This window comes from Carassius gibelio, chromosome B22 (genome assembly GCF_023724105.1).
Source record: "Carassius gibelio isolate Cgi1373 ecotype wild population from Czech Republic chromosome B22, carGib1.2-hapl.c, whole genome shotgun sequence".
Taxonomy (NCBI): domain Eukaryota; kingdom Metazoa; phylum Chordata; class Actinopteri; order Cypriniformes; family Cyprinidae; genus Carassius; species Carassius gibelio.
This window is the reverse complement of record NC_068417.1, coordinates 20,043,950-20,065,223: the sequence shown is the minus strand read 5'-3', so window position 1 is coordinate 20,065,223 and position 21,274 is coordinate 20,043,950. Positions and strand designations below refer to the sequence as shown.

The 21,274-nt window shown below is 40.0% G+C and overlaps 2 protein-coding genes across 5 annotated transcripts in view; both read left to right on the top strand.

The window, feature by feature from the left end:
• The window catches only part of LOC127986933 (zinc finger protein 721), a 59,547-nt gene extending 51,303 nt beyond the window's left edge, over positions 1–8,244 (top strand). For 2 of the 3 annotated variants that reach the window (XR_008160997.1, XR_008160996.1), the window contains exons 4-6: positions 211–634; positions 6,554–7,131; positions 7,230–8,244. The gene's annotated coding sequence lies outside the window, so the exon portion shown is untranslated. The remainder of the gene's footprint in view (positions 1–210; positions 635–6,553; positions 7,132–7,229) is intronic. The other variant, XR_008160998.1, reaches the window with a different exon arrangement.
• A 2,790-nt stretch (positions 8,245–11,034) lies between these two features.
• LOC127986939 (gastrula zinc finger protein XlCGF26.1) lies at positions 11,035–19,639 on the top strand. Of its 2 annotated transcripts, XM_052589201.1 has the most exons (4): positions 11,091–11,156; positions 11,479–11,655; positions 12,150–12,278; positions 17,410–19,639. In XM_052589201.1, the coding sequence occupies exons 2-4, from the start codon at positions 11,619–11,621 to the stop codon at positions 19,347–19,349; spliced, it is 2,106 nt and encodes a 701-aa protein (XP_052445161.1). In that variant the 5' UTR covers positions 11,091–11,156; positions 11,479–11,618; the 3' UTR covers positions 19,350–19,639. The 2 variants fall into 2 exon arrangements, with proteins under 2 accessions (XP_052445162.1, XP_052445161.1); XM_052589202.1 differs by lacking the exon at positions 11,479–11,655 and having other exon boundaries at positions 11,035–11,156.
• Positions 19,640–21,274: the final 1,635 nt, after the last annotated feature.

The following is a 21,274-nucleotide window of genomic DNA, read 5'->3' as shown; positions in this document are numbered from 1 at the left end:
CAATTGTGATTCATTACAATTAGTGCTGGAGGATTAATTGTATTGCAATTGCAATCGTTATGTCAGCCTGTGCGATTATATGATGCCAAAATGTTGCAATTATATTAAATAAGTGTGGACTTGAGAACACTTGTGTGTTCAGTGAGGAGACCAGAACGAATATGGATGCAGAGAAGATCGACACTGATCTGATTTCTAATCTCTTTTCAGCAAAAGTCTTGATGCCCATACACACCGTTAGTAAAGTGGGATTTCAGAAAATGATCCGCACAGTAGGCAAGAGGTACCAGCTGCTCTCTTGAAACTGTTTCAATCAAGTTGCTATCCCAAAACTTTATAACTTGCACCGAGATGAATTTCAAAAGGAAATGCCTACTGTGAAGTTTTTTTCAACAACTACGGACCTGTGGTAAAGCAGGACAAGTAAACCATTTATTAGATTGTGCACTTTGTCGCCGAGGAGTTTGAATTGAAAAGTCACTGCCTGCAAACATTGTATTTCCCCGACGACCACATCGGAGAGAACATAGCCTTGTGCTTGAGTGAGGCACTGGCACCAACATTATCAAAGCGGTAGAGCTTGATCAGTGGACTAGAATCCAGCGCTTTGGGCATAGACTTAATTTGGCCATTGGTAAGTTAAATTGATTACATATTTAGTTTTTACACTGCAGCACATATTTTTCACTGCTTTACTTTTATTGAAAGTGTAAGTGAAGAGACACAGCAGTGAACACTCACCCAGAGCAGTAGGCAGCCATTTATACTGCAGCAGACAGGGAGCAGTTGGTTGTACTGTGCCTCTCTAAAGGGCACCTCAGTCGTGGTATTGAAGTTGGGAGAGATCACTGTACATTCACTTTCCCCGCCTACAATCCCTGCCGGTACAAGACTCAAACTCGCTACCCTGGGGTTACAAGTCCGACTCTAACCATTAGGTCATGACTTCCCCCTAAACCCATAGTTAATTTTGAAGAGCAATTAATTATGGGGATAGGGACAATTTTATCCTCAATTTATTAATTAAATAATTTAGGGCTAATAATTAGCATTAAATATAATTTTGTAACAGATGGATGAGTGTAAAAAAACTAATCTGCCATATCTATTTGCCTACTACTCCAAAATCATTCATTAGGCCTAGAGTAGGGACATGATTTACATTACATTTAGCAGACACTTTTATCCAAAGCGACTTACAAATGAGGACAATGGAAGCAATAAAAACAACAAAAGAGCAATGATATATAAGTGTTATAACTAGTCTCAGTTTAAACACAGTACACGTAGCAAGGGCTTTTAAATAATATAATAAAAATAAAACTGAATAGAAAAAAGAATAGAGCAAGCTAGTGTTAGAGGTCTTTTTATATATAATTGAATAATAAATAAAAGAATATATAATTCAAAAAGATTAGAAAGGTACTTAATTTTTTAAAGAATATAATCCGACATGGCCTGCGGATCCACCAGGCCAAGAAGTGTATACAGAAGGAGGTAGAGTCACAGCGCACAGGAACTACGCCTGGTGAGACGCAGGAGGAGCCAGGCCCGGAGACACCCCACAGTGCCCGGAGCCTCCAGGTGATGCAACCACCTGATGCACACAGGACATCAGAACATCATCGGGTGAAGTGGCCCCAAGCTAGCAAGGAGAAGGAGTGGCGTCAGTTTGACGAAGACGCAGATACTATCTTGGAGGCAACTGCCAAAGGGGGAGGGCTGATCGATGCCTCAAAACGATGACTACAATCATCATCAGCCTAGCTGCAGAGAGGTTTGGACTTGAGGGGAAGCGAGCAGCGAAGCCTCCCTATACCATGAACAACAGAGCAAGTAAAATCCATCAGCTCAGGCAGGAGCTGAAGATCTTGAGGCAGCAGTTCAAGGTTGCAAGCGAAGAGGAGAGGGGACCATTTGCAGAGCTATGCAGCATAATCCGCAAAAAGCTGATGACTTTGAGGAGAGCGGAGGGGCATAGGAGGAGGAGGAAGGAGAGGTCCAGGAGGAGAGCTGCCTTTCTAGCGAACCCATTTGGATTTACGAAACAGCTGCTAGGACAGAAGCGCAGCGGCCAACTCACCTGCTCCAAAGCTGAGGTTGACCACCACCTCAAGCAACCCTACAGTGATGAGTACAGAGAGCAAGACCTAGGGCCCTGCAGGTTCTTGATCAATCCACCTGCACCAGCACTGGACTGGGAAAGAGCCCGGTTGGAAGGAGATCCAGGAGGTGGTTAGAAGGGCAAGGGCAAACTCCACTCCAGGGCCCAGTGGAGTACCTTACAAGGTTTATAAGAACTGTCCAAGACTACTCCACAGACTCTGGAAGATCCTGAAGGTGATTTGGAGGAGGGGAAGGGTAGCAGACCAGTGGAGACAGGCAGGGTGTTTGGATCCCGAAGGAGGAGAAGTCTCAGAAAATCGATCAGTTCCGGAGCATCTCACTGCTGAGTGTTGAAGGAAAGATCTTCTTCAGCCTCATTTCCAGGCGACTGACAGACTACCTCCTGAAGAATTCCTATGTCGATACATCAGTCCAGAAGGGTGGAGCCCCAGGGGTACCTGGATGTCTGGAGCATACAGGCGTGGTCACTCAGCTTATCAGGGAAGCCAGAGAGAACAAGGGGGACCTGGCTGTGCTCTGGCTGGACCTCGCAAATGGCTATGGATCCATACCCCATAAACTGGTCGAAGAGGCACTGAACCGGCATCACACCCCGAAGAAGTTCAGAGACCTCATCCTGGACTACTATGCCAACTTCCATCTGAGAGTCTCCTCCGGAACAACAACCTCAGACTGGCACAAGCTTGAGAAGGGGATCACCACTGGCTGTACAATCTCAGTCATCCTTTTTGCACTCGCCATGAACATGCTGGTGAAATCTGCTGAAATGCAGTGTAGGGGGCCCCTCTCTAAGTCTGGAGTTAGACAGCCACCCATTCGAGCCTTCATGGATGATCTGACAGTGACCACAACATCTGTCCCAGGCTGCAGGTGGATCCTGAACGGCCTTCAGGAGCTGATGTCCTGGGCTCGCATGAACTTCAAGCCGGCAAAGTCAAGGTCCCTCGTGCTGAAGAAAGGGAAGGTTACTGACAAGTTCCACTTCTCACTTGGCACCACCAAGATACCATCACTGAGAGAGGAACATGTGAAGAGCCTGGGGAAGGTGTTCAATTGCAGCATGCGAGACGCAGCTTCCACAAAAGCGACCATCCAAGACCTGGAGACCTGGCTGGCCGTGGTGGACAAGTCTGGCCTTTCTGGCAAGTTCAAGGCCTGAATTTACCAGCACGGTATCCTCCCTTGGATCCTATGGCCCCTCCTGGTGTATGAAGTCCCCATTTCAATGGTGGAAGGTTTTGAGATGAGGATCAGCAGGTTTCTGCACAGGTGGATGGGACTGCCTCGAAGCCTGAGCAGCATCGCACTATATAGGCAGAACAACAAGCTGAAGCTTTGCCATGAGCAGCCTGAGCGAGGAGTTCATGGTGACGCAGTTCAGGGAGGTCCTACAGTATCAGGATTCCAGTGATCCAAAGGTTGCCCAGGCTGGGATTGAGGTCAGGACAGGGCGAAAGTGGAGGGCTACCGTGGCAGTGGATGACGCGGAGTCAAGGCTACGGCAAAAGGTGTTGGTGGGCTCAGTGGCACAGGGAAGAGCTGGCCTGGGCAGCAGAAGAACTCCTCGCTATGACAAGGTGGAAGGGAAAGAAAGAAGGTCGCTGATTCTTGAGGAGGTGCGTGCAGGAGTTGAGGAGAAGCGAGCTTGCCAGATGGCTAGGATGCGGCAACAGGGCGCCTGGACAAGATGGGAGCAAACAGTGGAGTGCAAAGTCACATGGACTGAGCTTTGGAAGGCTGAGCCCTACAGGATAAAATTCCTGATCCAGGCGTCTATGACGAGTGGCCAAGTCCATCCAACCTCTTCTCCTGGGGAAAGGTGGAGACACCAGCATGCCCCCTCTGCCAGAAGAGAGCAACGTTGGAACACATCCTGCTGTCCAAAAGCCCTGGGCGAAGGGCATTACCGCTGGCGGCATGACCAGGTCCTAAAAGCCGTAGCGAATTCTATCTGCAGTGAAATTAGCCACAGCAAGAGCCTCCGCCCAGTGAAGACCATAGCTTTTGTCAGAGCTGGGGAGAAGTCAACACCAGCTGCCCGGGGACACCTCCTCTGGCCTGTTGGCAACGGCGCGTGACTGGGAGCTGTCAGTTGATCTGGGCAAGCAGCTGAAGTTCCCTGAGGCAGTTGCCATAACAACATTAAGGCCAGACATTGTGCTTACCTCAGAGGCCTCCAAGCAGGTAAATTCTCTTGGAGCTCACAGTGCCTTGGGAGAACCGTATGGAGGAGGCCAATGAAAGAAAGAGGGCAAAGTACTCCCAGCTTGTGGAGGATTGCCGGAGCAATGGGTGGCGGGCAATATGCCAACCCGTGGAAGTGGGATGTCAAGGGTTTGTGGGCCAATCCCTTTGCAGGGCCTACAAAATGCTTGGCATCACAGGGGCAAGCCAGCGAAGGGCCATCAAGTTGGCCACTGATGCTGCAGAAGTAGCATCAAGGTGGCTGTGGATCAGGAGAGGAGAGACATGGCGTGTAGGGTAGTAGAGCTACCTGGACAAAAGCTGGGACCTGATCACCCCGGCTGGGTCACCTAGGGGAGGAGGTCTGATTGTTGAAAGACCCGAAACCCCCCGTGATCCTACGTTACATCATTGATGATATGTCCAGGTGCACCAGATGGTGTATCTAAAATATAAGAATAGTGAGTGCTAAAGTTAAGCCGATTCTTGAAGATGGCTAAGGACTCCACCAGGAGGGAACATAAAAGTCCATAAAAGTGTCTTTGTGCTTCTTTGGAATGCCACAATCAAGCAACGTTCACTTGCAGAAGCAAGCTCCTAGATGGCACATAAGTCTGAAGTAATGAATTTAGGTAAAGGGGTGCAGTGCCAGTGGTGGTTATGTATTCAAACTTCAATGCCTTGAATTTTATGTCAGCAGCTATTGGTAGCCAGTGCAAACTGATAAACAGAGCGAATCTTGCTGCAGCATTTTGGATTAACTGTGTAAAGGTTTGAAAGAACTGGTTGGAAGACCTGCCAAAAGAGCATTGCAATAGTCCAGCCTGGACAGAACAAGAGCTTGAACAAGGAGTTGTACAGCATGTTCTGAAAGAAAGGGCCTGATCTTCTTAATGTTGAATAAAGCAAATCTGCAGGACCAGACAGTTTTAGTAATGTGATCGGAGAAAGTTAGCTGACCATCAATCATAACTCCCAAGATTTCTGGCTATTTTAGGAGTTATGGTTGATGTGCCTTACTTAATGGTGAAATTGTGATGAAATTATGGGTTTTCTGGAACCACAAGCAGTTCTGTCTTGGCAAGGTTGAGCTGAAGGTGATGGTCCTTAATCCAGTAAGAAACAAGCTGAGATGCTAGCAGCTATTTTCGGATCATCAGGATGGAATGAGAGCTAGAGTTGAGTGTGATCAGCATAGCAGTAGTATGAAAAGCCATATTTCTGAATGACAGAACTTAATGATGCCGTGTAGACAGAGAAGAGAAGTGGTCCAAGAACTGAGCCCTGAGGCACCCCAGTAGTTAGATGTTGCGACTTGGACACCTCACCTCTCCAAGATACTTTAAATGACCTATCTGATAGGTAAGACTCAAACCACTGGACTGCGGTTCCTGAGATGCCCTTTGTCGGTAGGGTTGGCAGGAGGATCTGGTGGTTAACTGTGTGAAAGCAGTGGACAGATCAAGCAAGCCAAGTATGGAAGATTTGGATTCTGCTCTTGCCAGTTTCAGTGCTTCAACAACTGAGATCAAGGCCTGTTTAAGTGATGAGGGAAAAATGACAGTGTGGAGGGATATGTTATTAATGTGATTGAGTGCAGGTACAACTGCAGGAGAAATGGCTTGAAGGAGATGAGATGGAATAGGATCAAGCGGACAAGTAGTAGGATGATTAGAAAGGATGAGTTTGGACACTTCTGCCTCTGAGAGTGAAGAGAAGAATATGAATGAGGGTATGTTTGCTGCTGAAATGTGCTTGATGGATTGTGGTGTGGAAAATTGTTCACCGTTTTTAATTTTATCAATGATTTGATAAAAAGGTTAACACTGTATCAGGATACAAATTGTTTTTTTATTATTATTTATATATATATATATATATATATATATATATATATATATATATATATATATATATATATTTATATATATATATATATATATATATATATATATATATATTTATATATATATATATATATATATGCACAGATTCCTGTGAGGGCTAGGCATAGGGTTGGTGTAGTAAGAAGATAGAAAATAAGTTTTGAACAGTATAGAAACCAATATACCTATGGAATGCCCTCACAATTCACAAAAACAAACTTTTGTATGTGCTCTCATGTTTGTATTACTGTTTTATGCTATTAATATGAATTGAGCATGTAATCAGAATGTGAATTTAAACATTTTGCAATATTACTGTAGTAAGTAAAAAAAAACATTTATCTTATCATTCACAGAAAATGCGCTGAAAGAAAATGCACAATGCATTAGCGGAGCTACTGGTATATGCAGGAAGATTGTTAGCCACTTCTCCCATAGTTGGAAGAAAAGAGTGACCTTGAGGGAAGCACAACGAGAGCTCAACCTCCCAGAGCATGCCATGGTGACAGACTGCTCAACACGATGGGGTTCCACTCAGAAAATGATAGCAAGAGTCCTAGAGCAGCAAAGTGCATTGTCACAAGTTCTCTCTACAGACTGCAAAGTGCGAGGCCTACTCCCTTCATGGCAGGACCTGGAGGTCTTGGAATCTGTAAACAAGTCATTAAGCCTACTCCAGGACTTTACAAGTGCCTTATTGGGTGAACGTTATGTGAGCATATCTTGTGTGAAACCTCCTGTGCATCTTCTGAACACCTCAGTGATGGCTGATGATGAAACAGATGCTGACCTGACCAAATCACTGAACTCAAAAATTGTTAGCTAACTCAACAACAAATATACAGGCACACAGGGCTTGTTAAACTTCACAGCTTTCCTAGACCTAAGGTTCAAAACACAATAAATCTCTGAAGAAGAGACCTAGACCTTAAAGGTACAAGCCATCTCTGAGTTGATAGTGAGTGAAACTGATTACTTAACTGGTAAGAATTCAATGTAACAAATTTCTAAAACGTGCATTATTTGTTTCAGGATATTCACCACCAGCAAATCTGTAGCCCAAAGCACTGCAGTGATGGAGAATGATAGCATGGATGTGGAAAGTCCACCTGTTGTTAAAGCCCAAAAGAAAATTCTGGACAATTTCTTCAAGGAAATCACATGCACAGCACCAAGAGTATCATTGACCATGGGGGCAGGAACATGTGCAACATGTACACTTACACTTCATTTAATTTAATTAGGCAAAATATTTTAACAGTTCATGCTCATTCTGAGCGCCAAATATGTTTTTAGTTGATGTTTTTCATTAAGCAGCTGCATGCAGTGTAAAATGACGTTCAGGACTGAGCCAGGGATAGATAAATAATTTTAACACCTAATTTATTCTCTTTTTTTCACAATTAACCTCATCTATATAAATATACAGCATCACAGTATCTTTTTTTCAGCCAAAAGTAATGAAGTATATTTAAGATATTTTTGGTCATTGAGGGTTTCTGTAAAAAAAATAGTAATAGATCATATAAATTACTATTAAAAGATAATACTACTACTAATTCTACTATCATACTAATGTGATGAAGAGGCTGAGGCGGTCGGATCCATCTGCAGTATTTTATTAACACAGGCAAGCCAGCAGAGATAGACAGTCATAGAACTCAAGAACACTAGGCAGGGCCAGTATAAATAACTCAAAGCAGCACACAGGTAAGGGCAAATCCAAGAATCTTAACTCAAAACAGGCCTTGGTAAGGGGCTGGCAGCTTAGGTTCAAAAACTAGATCAGAGTCCAAGTCAAAATCACAAGAGCAAACACGAGAGATAAGCTAGAGAAAGAGTTTGAGTAGATCAAGACTTCACAAATGAACAATGAGCAGAGCAGTCCAGATAAAGGGGAGCTGAGGTGATAATGCAATGATAAGGAGATTAAACAGGATATAATGAGCAGAGATGGATAATGGGAAAATCAGTCCTAATACGGAGAAGAGAGGCATTGTTGAGCATTCCATGACAGTTTTTGATTTGTAATAAATTTGTAAATGCCCTTGTTGCTGTTCTCATTCATGTCCAATGATGATGTATCCTCTCCCATGGGCTTCTGGCATAAAATAGTGTCCATCGATGAACTTCTCAGAATCTGGGCTGAAACAATAGGACATCGAGGGATTTCTGACCTAATTTTATGAATTTTTATGAATACTGTGGTTTTCAAATGTACTTCTTTCTTCACATACTCTTTTCCTACTATATAGCTGGTATGTAGGTATATTAGACTGTACGTCCAAATCTCTCGAGAATTATTGCAATTTTTGTCTACTCTTTTTATGGAATACTGATGATTCAAACATACTTATTCGGTCACCTACAGCTTTTTGCATACTAGGGAGCTGTGCCATTTCGGACACAGCCCCTATCTCTAAAACTAGAAAGAAAAAGTAGTTACAGCTAGCCATGTGGTTAGACAGTAGACTTACATGGAAAGAATGTTAAAAGGATGGAGGATAAATGCAAGATAGTGTTTAATATAATTGTATCCCAATTTAGTTACTTGGAGTTTGTTAACGAATTGCCTAATTTGCATCAGCAACACTGATTTAATGAGAAACAATGAACTAAACAAAGTGATGACACCTGAATTTGTAGCAACAATTTTCTAATGAATTAATCATTTAAATGTTAATCATAGTACTATAATATATTAAGGGCCAGGTATGCAATGGAATGCAAATTCATGATCCTACTAAACAGCTACTTCAATGAGGGTACAATATTCAGCAATCAAACGTTTATTTATCAATCATTGCACAACTATTTGGAAGTTGAAAACCATCATTTTAGCTTTTCAACAATAATTAAATTATCAATATGTTTTGTTTTTAAATGTACCCAGAAACGTAATCAGAAAATAGCAACAGAACTTGTCAAGGAGTATTAACACAACTCAGAACTACAGAAACGTATTCTAAAATATTTGAAATGTCCTAACAGAAACAGAAAAACTTATGTTTGAATGTGAGTGAGAAAGTACATTTGTGTGTGTGTGTGTGTGTGTGTGAAGGAGTATATTGAATCAGTGTGTAGCTTGTGGACTACATTGCCGAGGTCTCTTTAGCTACAGATGGCTTTAAGCAAAACAAGTTTCTCAGAGCGGCTCACAGTAAATGTTGCTGCTCCACGCAAGTTTACAATTACATTAATACGGTGGCATTAACATGTAATGTTGTACAACACTAAAACACTATTTATTTTTCTTTTTTCTGTACCACCAACAAACTTGGTAACACTTTAGAATAAGGTTCCATTAGTTAATGTTAGTTAACTACGTTCGTTAACATGAACTAAGCAAGAACAATCCTTCTACAGCATTTATAAGTCTTAGTTCATGTTAATTTCAACATTTACTAATGCATTATTTTAATCAAAAGTTGTGCTTGTTAACATTAGTTAATGCACTGTGAATTACCCTGAACTAACAATGAATAACTGTATTTTCATTAACTAACATTAACGAAGATGAATAAATACAGTAATAAATGTATTATTCATTGTTTGTTCATGTTAATTAATACATTAACTAACATTAACTAATGGAACCTTATTCTAAAGTGTTACCACAAACTTAATATAGCCTAAACGTGGGAAGCTAATGTTAATTGTGTTGCTTGGTATAATAGTTTTCAATAACATTATGTTAACTGGTAAACTATTTAGCCTAAGCAACTAAACCAAACACCAAAACTTAACATGAACTGTTAAATAATAAAGCAATTTTTTTTTTACACATACATCATAGCAAAACATTTTTTTATTTTTTTTAAATATTACAATAGTTATTTAACATTTTTATATTTTATAATGATACTGCTTTACCTGTATTTCTGAACAAATAAATGTAGTTTGGGTGAGCATAAGAGACTTCTTTCAAAAACATCTTAACTTAATGATCCTAAAATTTTAAACTGTTTTTTCTGCATCTTTCACATGGCTGTGAATAAATCAAAGTATTTTATATTTATGACTCTTAATTTATTACTTCTACTTTCAACATGTTAGTTTATATTATGTTAGTTAGTCAGTTATTCTGCATTTGATTTAATAGTAATATTGCAGCATTCTGCAGGTACAAAGTATTGTTATTTGTTAAGGCCACAAAGGCCCTACACAGGTTTATGTCCACATTTCCCTCCAAAGTGTGGGCATACTGTGAGGTCTGCTGGGGCCCTATACAGTACTAGTGATGCGTGGGTCGTCTCATAAAAGAAATCGGCACCCTATCTGTGGGGCAGGTAAAAAAAAAAAAAAAAATCCATGTATGTTGCAAACAATTCCCTAGCATCTATTAAATATTTGGAATATATATTTTCATATTTTATTAGGTTCTTTGATAAGGCTTCAATGCAAAGGTCTATATAGCCATGTAACTTGCATGATGTCCCCAATGCATGGGTCATCTCATAACCTGCGGTTCTCCGTGGGTAACCTGCAGGTCGAGGCGGGTAAAGAAATGTTGCTTTATTTGTGGGGTGGGCCAAATAGTTTCATAAAAGTGGGACACATGGGTTGGAAAAAAATGTGACCCGCTCATCACTACTAGGTACACATTTTCAACTGGGATGCTACTTAGGACAAATAGAAGGCATACTTTTGGCGCACAATATTCCCACTCTTTCCCTATTGTGTCCACACCCAGTTTGCAGTGTACCCACACTTGCCAAAAGCCATACTTTCCCCACTATATTTATTTATTTATTTATATTATTTTTTTATTTTTTTATTTATATAAAGATTTTTTTTTAGGCAGTAGGTTATAAAATCTGATATCCCAATGAGTTGACACCTTAATCCAGTAGATGGCGGTAATGCACTTCGTCTGCAAACTGCCGATAAAAACCCCAGAAGAAGATGAAGAAAAGAAAGTCACTGCTAGCGCCACCACACAGCTTTGAGTCTTCTGAGGTGAGGTTATTTTACAGTTATAAAAAATACAGCTCGTTAAACCAAAATTTTACAGGGTCATCCTGTGTTGTTTAAATCTATTCCAGCTCTGTTTGTGCGTCTATTCTAAAGAAAACACTTAGCCTTGCAGTTAGGGTTTCCAACCATTCAGAATCATCCCTTTTAAGACATAATTTTGTCCCATAGATTACAGAAACAGGCAAATCAGATTTAAATAAAATTGCAAGACTACCAGCTTTACCAGTGATTCAAGTGATGATATGTTTTGCAGAGACAAAGAAATTTAAGTTTCCTTTTCAGGATAATAATTTCTCATTCACAGAACGCACATTTACTGCCCTTATTCCCTGAAGATGTTTGTTGGTAAAATAGATTAGACGTGCAGAGACTTAAGAATTTAAGTGTCCTGAGCATAGAAACCCAGACGAGAGACCCAATGTGAATATCTTGGCTGTTTCTACAATGAAGTGCTCGCAGAGCATTTTGTGTACGATTCCAGGTAGGCAACATTGTATGGATATCTATAGAAAAGATCATATTCCATTAAGATATTTTTTAAGTTTCCTACTATACATGTATAAAAACTTAATTTTTAATTAGTAATATGCATTTTTAAGAATTCATTTGGACAACTGTAAAGGCGATTTTCTCAGAATTTAGATTTTTTTGCTCCTTCAGATTCCAGATTTTCAAATAGTTGTATCTTGGCCAAATATTGTACTATCCTAACAAACCATACATCAATGGAAATCTTATTTATTCATCTTTCAGGTGAGGTATATAAATCTCCATTTTGAAAAATTGGCACTTAAGACTCAAGTTTGACCGTTTGAATTCCTGTATTCCAGCGAGAACAATTTGAGTAAAAAAAATGTACAAATTAAATAACTTTATATATTGATATCGAGATAAAGACAACATGATTTAAGTATGTGAAATAATGAAAGCATCAATTTAACTTATAATAAAATGATTTATTTTTCATTTTGACAGATCTGCTTCTCCAACCACACAGCAATTCACCTACAGTTCGGCTACTCTCCCAAAAGTTTAAGAAAGTCAAAAACATGACTGATCCAGAACCCAGCGGAATAAAACAGGAAGATACTGAACAACAAATAGGTTGGTGTACATTTCTTGATTCTTCAATAAGGTTGTAAAACTTCAAGCAGTTTGTCAGATTCATTGTTAAAAGTACAGACAAATAAAGAAGTGTGAAGTCTGCACACTGAAAATTACTGCTCCAAAAGAATTTAATCAAGCAACGTTTCGACCTTCAGGTCTTCATCAGGCACATGATGAAGACCTGAAGTTCAAAACGTTGCTTGATTAAATTCTTTTGGAGCAGTAATTTTCAGTGTGCAGACTTAACACTTCTTTATTTATCTATATCATTCAGTTGTCTTGCACCTGCGTCCTGTTTGGGATGTGCACACCATTTTTGTATTTTTGAAAAGTACAGAAAAGGCATGAAGTTACACGTTTCAGTGGTTCATCGTTTTGAAGATTCCATTGCATTGAGCTCAGGTATTCAGCGTGGAAGAATATGATGAAAATTACCTCATGATTTACTAAACACGAAGCCATCCTAGATGTAGATGACATTTTTCTTTCAGATGAATACAATCAGAGTTCTGTCAGGATCACTATCGTCAGAATGATAGATACTTAGTATATACTTTGGTTTGGTAGTATGGTTCTGTTCTGGGCAAAAACTCCCTGCCCATCCATGCAGCCTGTCATGAATGAGCAGGGAGACCAGCAATAATAGGGTCAACAGAACAGAACAAGGAAGATATCATAAGTGTAATAAGGGTGTGCAATATGGACAAAAAAACCTATTGCGATTTTTTTTTTTGATAAATTTTGCGATTTCGACATGCTTTACAGTCATAAATGCATTCAGTATAAATTTGAAACATATTTCCAAAAGAAAACCATTTAGAGCTTAATCTAAAAGTTGTAACATGTCTCTAGAACAGAATAGTCAAAATAATAAGTAAAGATGTCACACAAAATCTAGACATATGGCAAACAATTTAAATAAAAAATAAAACCTGTGTTCAGGGATGTTTTTTTTTTGCCAGTTATTGGTCTTAAAGCTCACTGTAGTGGTGCCTCAGGTGTTGTATGTTTTGCCCAATATATTTATTGCCCAAGGTTCACATGTACTCCGTCTGCAGTGTGTATACAGTAAGTTACGTGTACACGGTTCAGAACCAGCAACGAGAGCGCATTATTGTAACTCGAAATCACATTAAAATAATGCACGAGCGCGATTCTATCCGCTTGCACGCAGATTTCCTTTGCCCTGTTAACAAAAGCAGATGCGCGATTCTTACTCCAAGCTTCTTGTGGGCTACCATTTTTAATAATAATCCCAGTCTCAATAGAGAGATCCAGTCTTGCACGCGTGATATAGCGTTGTTTTCTACGTTTAGTTGTGAAACGTAGTTTGCGTGCCAGACAGAGTTGTCTGTGATTTTATTCCTATTATAAAGTCATGCAGTGTGAAACCTTCTGTCGCCGATCCATTGTGCAGTGTGAACACAGCAGTGACTGAATGCTGGCCAAGATAGTCATGCAGTGTGAAAAGAACAGTGACCTGACTACTCTGAAAATCGTGCAATCTGAACTCGGATTAAGCTGGTGCTGAGCCATATTAGGCATGTTGAGTGCTTGTCGTATTATCAAAAATATTCAGTATTTTCAACCAAATAATGCTTATTTTAGGATTCAGATATATATATTTTTTTATTATCAGAAGACCAGGCACTATACTCAGCTATATGGATTAAAAGAGCATTCACTTATCTTAGATGTGGATTTCAGATGTTCTGAAACGCTGCAACAGTTTGATTTGCGAACAGCGATGCATAATTTGCTCCTGAGCAAGCTAAAAAGCTGCTGAATACTACTGAATAGAGCTTATATAGGAATGTTTTTTGCTTATATATATATATATATATATATATATATATATATATATATATATATATATATATATATATATATATATATATATATATATAAATATGCAATGGGTGTCATATTCTTTTAGGTAGATGTGATCAGCTGAAAATCAGAGCTAGCCAGAACTAATGCTAATGGTTAATTTATATAAAGTAATGTCCAGACTAATCCATGCTTTATAATGGGAGTGGATTGTAGCCCAAAATTTGTAGTCCAAAAAATTTTACCCATCCATAATAAAAGTTCACGTCTCTGGGAAGTTAGTCCTGAAGTGAGGCGATGCATTTGAAAACTATCCATAATTACAACTTTATAAATCTTAACCTCTAGCTACAACTAACTGTCGTACACACACACAAGAGAGTGGCGTCCAGTGGATGACATGGGACGTTGCCAAACGCGGTGACGAACGTGGAAGCACAGAGGAGAGAGCAAAACATAAACAGGTCAAGAATTAGTAGTACAAAACAAGGATTTGTAAAGAAAAATAAGCCAAGAGCACACTGATTTTCCTTTGCTTTTTGTTTAGTTGTGTATTCAATATCATCATCCCTGGAACAATATTGACTAAACTTCACAGTCTGGTTGTCAGTTATCCCACATGCAGATGGAACAAGGACATCTTAAAAGAGCACCCCAGTCAGGCAGGATGGGGTTCCATCATTCTTCAGAACTGGCACTTAGCACTGGGTGTTTTAAGCCCCCTGCTGTACACCTTATACACCCATGACTGCACACCAATCCATGACATCAATATCATTAGTAAGTTTGCGGATGATACTTCTGGTGTGGGACTGGTACAAAATAACAAGTCTGCTTACAGAGATGAGATCCAAAAACTCACTGTCTGGTGCTCTGATAAAAACTTGATACTCCTCTCCATTTTAGAAGGAAAAGGGAAGAGCATGCCCCTATTTATTCTTGGGAACATGCATCTCTCAGGATCTCGCATGGTCTGCCAATGCCAATGACCTTGTAAATAAGAACACAACAGAGACTGTACTTCCTGAGGTCACTGAGGAGAGTCAACTTGTCACAGGCATTGCTGCTGTCCTTTTACAAATGCTCCATAGAGAGTATTATCACTTACAACATCCTTGTGATTTAAAAACTGCACTATTACTGACAGGAATGCTCTGGAGAGAAGAGCAGAAAATTAAGAACACTACTTCCTTCACTGACTGACCTGCATAGGACCAGATGCTTGTGTCGAATGGCATGGATATTTCTAAATTGTTCTCATCCAGAAAACACCCTGTTCTTGGGTGGCCATATGCACTGTTCATATGGGACACTTCAAGATGGATCACTCATTGCAAGAGCATGCTTCTTTCCTCATTTCTTTCACAGCCCAGTTTTTTTAAGGAAAAGCAAATCCGCCCCTTGTGCTCTAATGTTCTCTTACTCTGTCTTGAAGAAACACTGGAGTTGCTGGATTGAATGAACAGGTTTGAGTTACCTCACACTGGGCCATAAACCATGTGCATTTCTTTGTCTACAGCAAGTTTCCCTTGTGCTTTTCTCTGTCAAAAACAAATAATTTTGTGTCTTGAGAGTTCCATAAAAGACTTTTCTAATAATGACAGATTTTATTGACCGTTTTTGTGAAGAGGAATAGTTGGACACCGTGGAGGACTCTACCCCTTAACCTATGGAAAACACCCATTTTTGGAGTCTGATTTATGAGTAGTGAGAAGGACTGATTTTACATGAAGTGTGTACGAGTAGGTAGGAGGTGGTGGTGGGGGGGTCTGTAAGCAAATGCCTGAAGTTCTACTGTGCCGAATGATGGGTGTTGACATCTTAATATTTGACTGAATTTAACAAAGCTCAAGGCCAATAAGTTGGTCCTCCTCGAATCCCCTGTCTTTCCATCTGGATTATTGGTTCTGCTTTAGATGGCTTTGCTGAATTTGCTGAATGTTTCACAGCTAGAAATCATTGCATGTGGTGCACCATTTCCTTCATTAATGGCTAATTCTTTTGCTGCCTCCAGTCATCACAAGCTATCATTTACACAGGCCAGCATCAGCATCTTCTCACCCCAGTCTAACACTTCATGATGCCTTAGAAGTCATCACAAGCTGTGTGTCATTACTAGGGATGTGTACCAAAACCCGGTATTAAAATGCCCCCGGGGCTAAATTGTGAAAAACCGTAGTATCAGTAAGATCTGACGGTAATGGTTCTGCTTTCGGTACTGGAGGGGAAAACATTAATGTACTACTTATTTTTGTTTAATAATGTTATTGTGCACATTTTATCTCACCAAACATTTCTAATGTGCGATCATATTAAGACGTTTGTCTGTGAGATCTGCGAGATCTGTCATGCGCTTCGTGGAGGCTGTCTGTCAGTCATACACATACACACCACAACGAGCACGGCGCACGCATACGCATAACAGTATGAAAACTCCCAGTGTAATAATAAAGAGTGACGATGGCGAAGAGATTTGCTTAATAATGTTATCGTGCACATTTTATCTTACCAAACATTTCTAATTTGCGATATTAAGATGTTTGTCTGTGAAATCTGCGAGATCTCTCATGTGCGCCGCGGAGGCTGTCTGTCAGTCACACACACACACACACACAAAGAACGAGCGCGGTGCACACACAAGCATAAGGGGCCGTTCACATATCATGTCTTTTGCGCTCTTCTCATAATGGAAGCGACGTGGTTGCGATGCGCACGCGGTGCGACGAGCTAGTTTTTTCCAGGCGCGTCTGCACCTCATCGAGTTAAAAACATCTCAAAATCTACACAAAATCGCGTTCAAAATCATGGTGATTAATTGGTTATTATGAACACGATTTTGTGTAGCTTGTCAGTGAACTATAGCTCTATGTTGTAAATGCTGCTCCATTTGAAAGCATGTGCTGCCCATTTGATTTTTTTGCACAGCCCTAGTAACCAGTATAGCTTTCTTTTTCCTTATTCTTTTTCAACATACTGTACAAGGTCTGAATAAATATTATCTGAAAAGTTTCATTTTTCAATTCATCTATATCTGGTTAACAATGTTTGGAACCATATTTTGAAAATGTAAAATAAAATTTAAGCAAAGATTTAGTCATAGTTCTCTTTACAGAAACTTTGCCTGTAATGTTAAAAAAAAAAAGTAAATAAATGTAATGCATGTAAATGTTTACTTTCTACACCCTTCTTAAGTTTCACATCTCATTTTCCCTTTCACATTATTATATTATTTTTTTGCTTTTAAGATTTTCTGAAAACTTTTTTTTCACTAAACTACTGTCATTTACTTCAATTTTAGACCTGATAGAACAGAAAAAGGAGATTGAAGAACTGATTGAAGAGGGAGAAAACCATCATGTCAAAACTGAAGAGATATCGTGGAAATCCTCACTGAAAAGAAGAGACAAAATATGGCCTCCGTGTGAAAAGAGTCTCTCATTCAATCAAAATCCTGATATTAAAATAAAATGTCACCTTGAAGGAAAGCTGTACAAATGTGATCAGTGTGGGAAGAGTTTTGCACAAAAAGGAAACCTTACAAAACACGTGAATATCCACACTGGGGAGAAGCCATACACATGTGGTCAGTGTGGAAAGAGCTTCAGACTAAAAGCTACTCTTAACAAACACACAAGGATCCACACTGCAGATAAGCCATACACATGTGATCAGTGTGAAAAGAGCTTCAGACAAAAAACTACTCTTGACAAACACACAAGGATCCACACTGCAGAGAAGCCGTTCACATGTGATCAGTGTGGGAAGAGCTTCAGACAAAAAACGACTCTTAACAAACACACAAGGATCCACACTGCAGATAAGACATACACATGTGATAAGTGTGGGAAGAGCTTCAAACTAAAAGCTATCCTTAATGAACACACAAGGATCCACACTGCAGATAAGACGTACACATGTGATAAGTGTGGGAAGAGCTTCAAACAAAAAGCTACTCTTAGCGAACACACAAGGATCCACACTGCAGATAAGCCGTACACATGTGATCAGTGTGGGATGAGCTTCAGACAAAAAGCTACTCTTAACAAACACACAAGGATCCACACTGGAGAGAAGCCGTACACATGTGATCATTGTGGAAGGAGTTTCTCACAAAAAGTATACCGTGACACACACTTAAAAACCCACACTGGAGAGAAGCCATACACTTGTGTTCAGTGTGGGAAGAGTTTCACTCAAAAAGGAGCACTTAATGTGCACATGAGGATCCACACTGGAGAGAAGCCACACACATGTGATCAGTGTGGGAAGAGTTTCAGACATAAGCAACTCCTTAAGGAACACATGAGGCTTCACACTGGAGAGAAGCCGTACACATGTGATCAGTGTGGAAAAAATTTCAGAAAATATTGTGGTTTTAAAAGACATCTGCTTACTCATTCTAGAGAGAGACTAGAAAACTGTGACCAAAGCAGTAGAACATTCCTAAAGGACCGCTTAAAAGCTCATACAAAGGAGAAGCCTTACATTTGTTATTTATGTGGAAGGAGTTTTAGTCAGATTACTGCATTAAAGATACATCAGAAAAGACACAGTGGTGTGAAGGATCATGTTTGCTCTAAGTGTGGGAAGACATTTTTTACATATGGTGCACTGAAAGTGCACCAGACAGTTCACACTACAGAAACCCCTTTCAAGTGTTCACACTGTGACAAGAGATTCAAACGGTCAACATATCTGCAAATACATGAGAGAATCCACACTGGAGAGAAACCATATACATGCGATCAATGTGGGAAGAGCTTCAGACTAAAAGAAATGCTTAATCGACACATGACTATCCACACTGTAGAGAAGCTACACACATGTGATCACTGTGGGAAGCATTTTGGGCAAGAAGGAAACCTTAATAAACATATGAATATCCACACCGGAGAGAATCTACACAAATGTGATCAGTGTGGGAAGAGTTTCGTAACAAAAGGAACCCTTAAAGAACACATGAAAGTCCACACTGGAGAGAGGCCACACACATGTGATCAGTGTGGCAAGAGTTTCACACAAAAAGGAAGCCTTTTCAAACATATGAAAAGCCACACTGGGGAGAAGCCGCACACCTGTGATCAGTGTGGAAAAAGTTTCACATTAAAAGAAAGCCTTAATGATCACATGAAGATCCACACTACAGAAACACCTTTTAAGTGTTCACACTGTGACAAGAGATTCAAACGGTCAAAATATATGAAAATACATGAGAGGATCCACAATGGAGAGAAGTAGTATCACTGTCATTCATGTGGGAAGATATTCACTCAATTATCTCCCCTAATCTGTCATAAATTACATTTGTGCATGTCTGAAATTACAGTTAGTAGTTCAAGTTCTGACCCTGTACTTCCAGGTCTGATGGTTAATATTGATTAATCATAGATTATTAGAATGAGTAATCAGCTAACCTTTTGAATATTTCACAGATTGATCAGTCACTTTTATTGATTATTCCTGATTTTGGAGTTTGTTAAAACGTTGAGTTGTATCCATTCTAACTAATAAATAAAAAATGAACATCACTTTGGTTTACAAAAATTACTATTTATAAACTTTGAGTAAATTGAAGTATTGTTCTCTTTAGTCATCAATACAACTTTGTTTAGAACTAAAACACAAAAACAAAAGTGCATTTCACAACACATTGGAGGATAAAATATTCATCTACAAACTTATCATTATTTAGATTCTCTTGTGAGTGCTGTGGCTGGCAATCTTAAGAACACTGAGCCTTGCAGGCCTGAGATAATAGGCTGAGAATCTTACACACTAGATACTAGTCTTGTCCTTGTGCAGATGGATCCAGTGGGAGCCATGATGCCTGGAGTCCATGGACCAAACTCTATATGGGGAAGATTTAGGGGGTGTTTCCTCCTCTACCTGTCCTACTATGACAGGAGGTCCACACAGCTGTAGGGCCAAGTCCACATATTGAGCCATGGTCCACTTGGTATCCCCCCATTGTCCCATCTGCCTCCAAAACAGTCCAGTAAAATGACGTCTGCCAATTGAGAGGGATGAAAATTTACATGTTTTGTTAAACTGAACAGAGTGCTCAGAAGAAATTACCCGCTGCTAGATCCATTTTTGGTTAGTCATTCTGTAAGAAGGATTGGCGAAAGAAGGCTGAGGTGGGGATCTAAATGCACGGACCCTTTAAAGGGGTCACCAGATGCCCATTTTCCACAATATGATAAGGTCTTAATGAAAAGTCTGTAACGTAGTCTGGTTAAATCTCTCAGTGGTAGTGCAAAAAACACATTTTATTTACCCTGTTAAAAACAGCTCTTTTCAGAGGAAGCTGTTTTGTAGCATTTTCCTTTAAATGCAAAATAGCTCTGCTGATCCCGCCCCACTCTTGAGCCGCTCTCTAAAGAACAGTTAACTTTAGCCGCATTCATAGTGAAACTTCCTAATTATCATTGGGAAAGGTGATTTGCAAAGATTCATTAAAGTGCCCCTATTAAGCCACTTCCAATATTGCCTTTCATGCAGTGTTTAATGTAGCTGTATGTGAATGTAAATGGTTTGCAAAGTCATTAGGCAGAAAGTGCATGCATAAAGTTATTGTCTCCCAAAATAAAGAATCAACTCTCTACAGCCTAAACAAGTCATTAGTAATTTGAATCCCACTTCCGTGACCAGTCGTGAGCAGCTTGACCTGGCCCACAAATGCTTCATTCTACTGATGACTGCTTCTCTAATCTAGGGAAATAAAAGCGGGATACACAAAACGTTTGTTGTTGAAACGTGGCTCAGTATCCTATCCTGTTTATTTTGGCCAGCTGCTCCACTGAATCACAACCTGTACGTAGGTTAAAAAAATGTATGCTTATATTTGCTATGGATGTTTTTCCTTACCTGTGGCTGGAAATGAGACTTTACTTGTTGCCACCAATCAAGTTAAATCCAGGGGTTTTGTGCGCGGTGAGGGAGTGCGGATTCAGCATCCTGCTGATCGGCCCGTTCTTGCCATCCCAGACTTGATTTTTGGAACTAGTCTCACATCTCTCCCTTTGGGAGATTCCAACCAGGGAAGACTTGCTATCTTGAATCCAGGGAGGATCTGGAACCCTGGGCCCAAAATTTGAAAGCAATGGTTTTGGCCGAACAAGGACAATTGGCTGTGATCTCTTGGTCTCCCAGTAGAGTTTCAG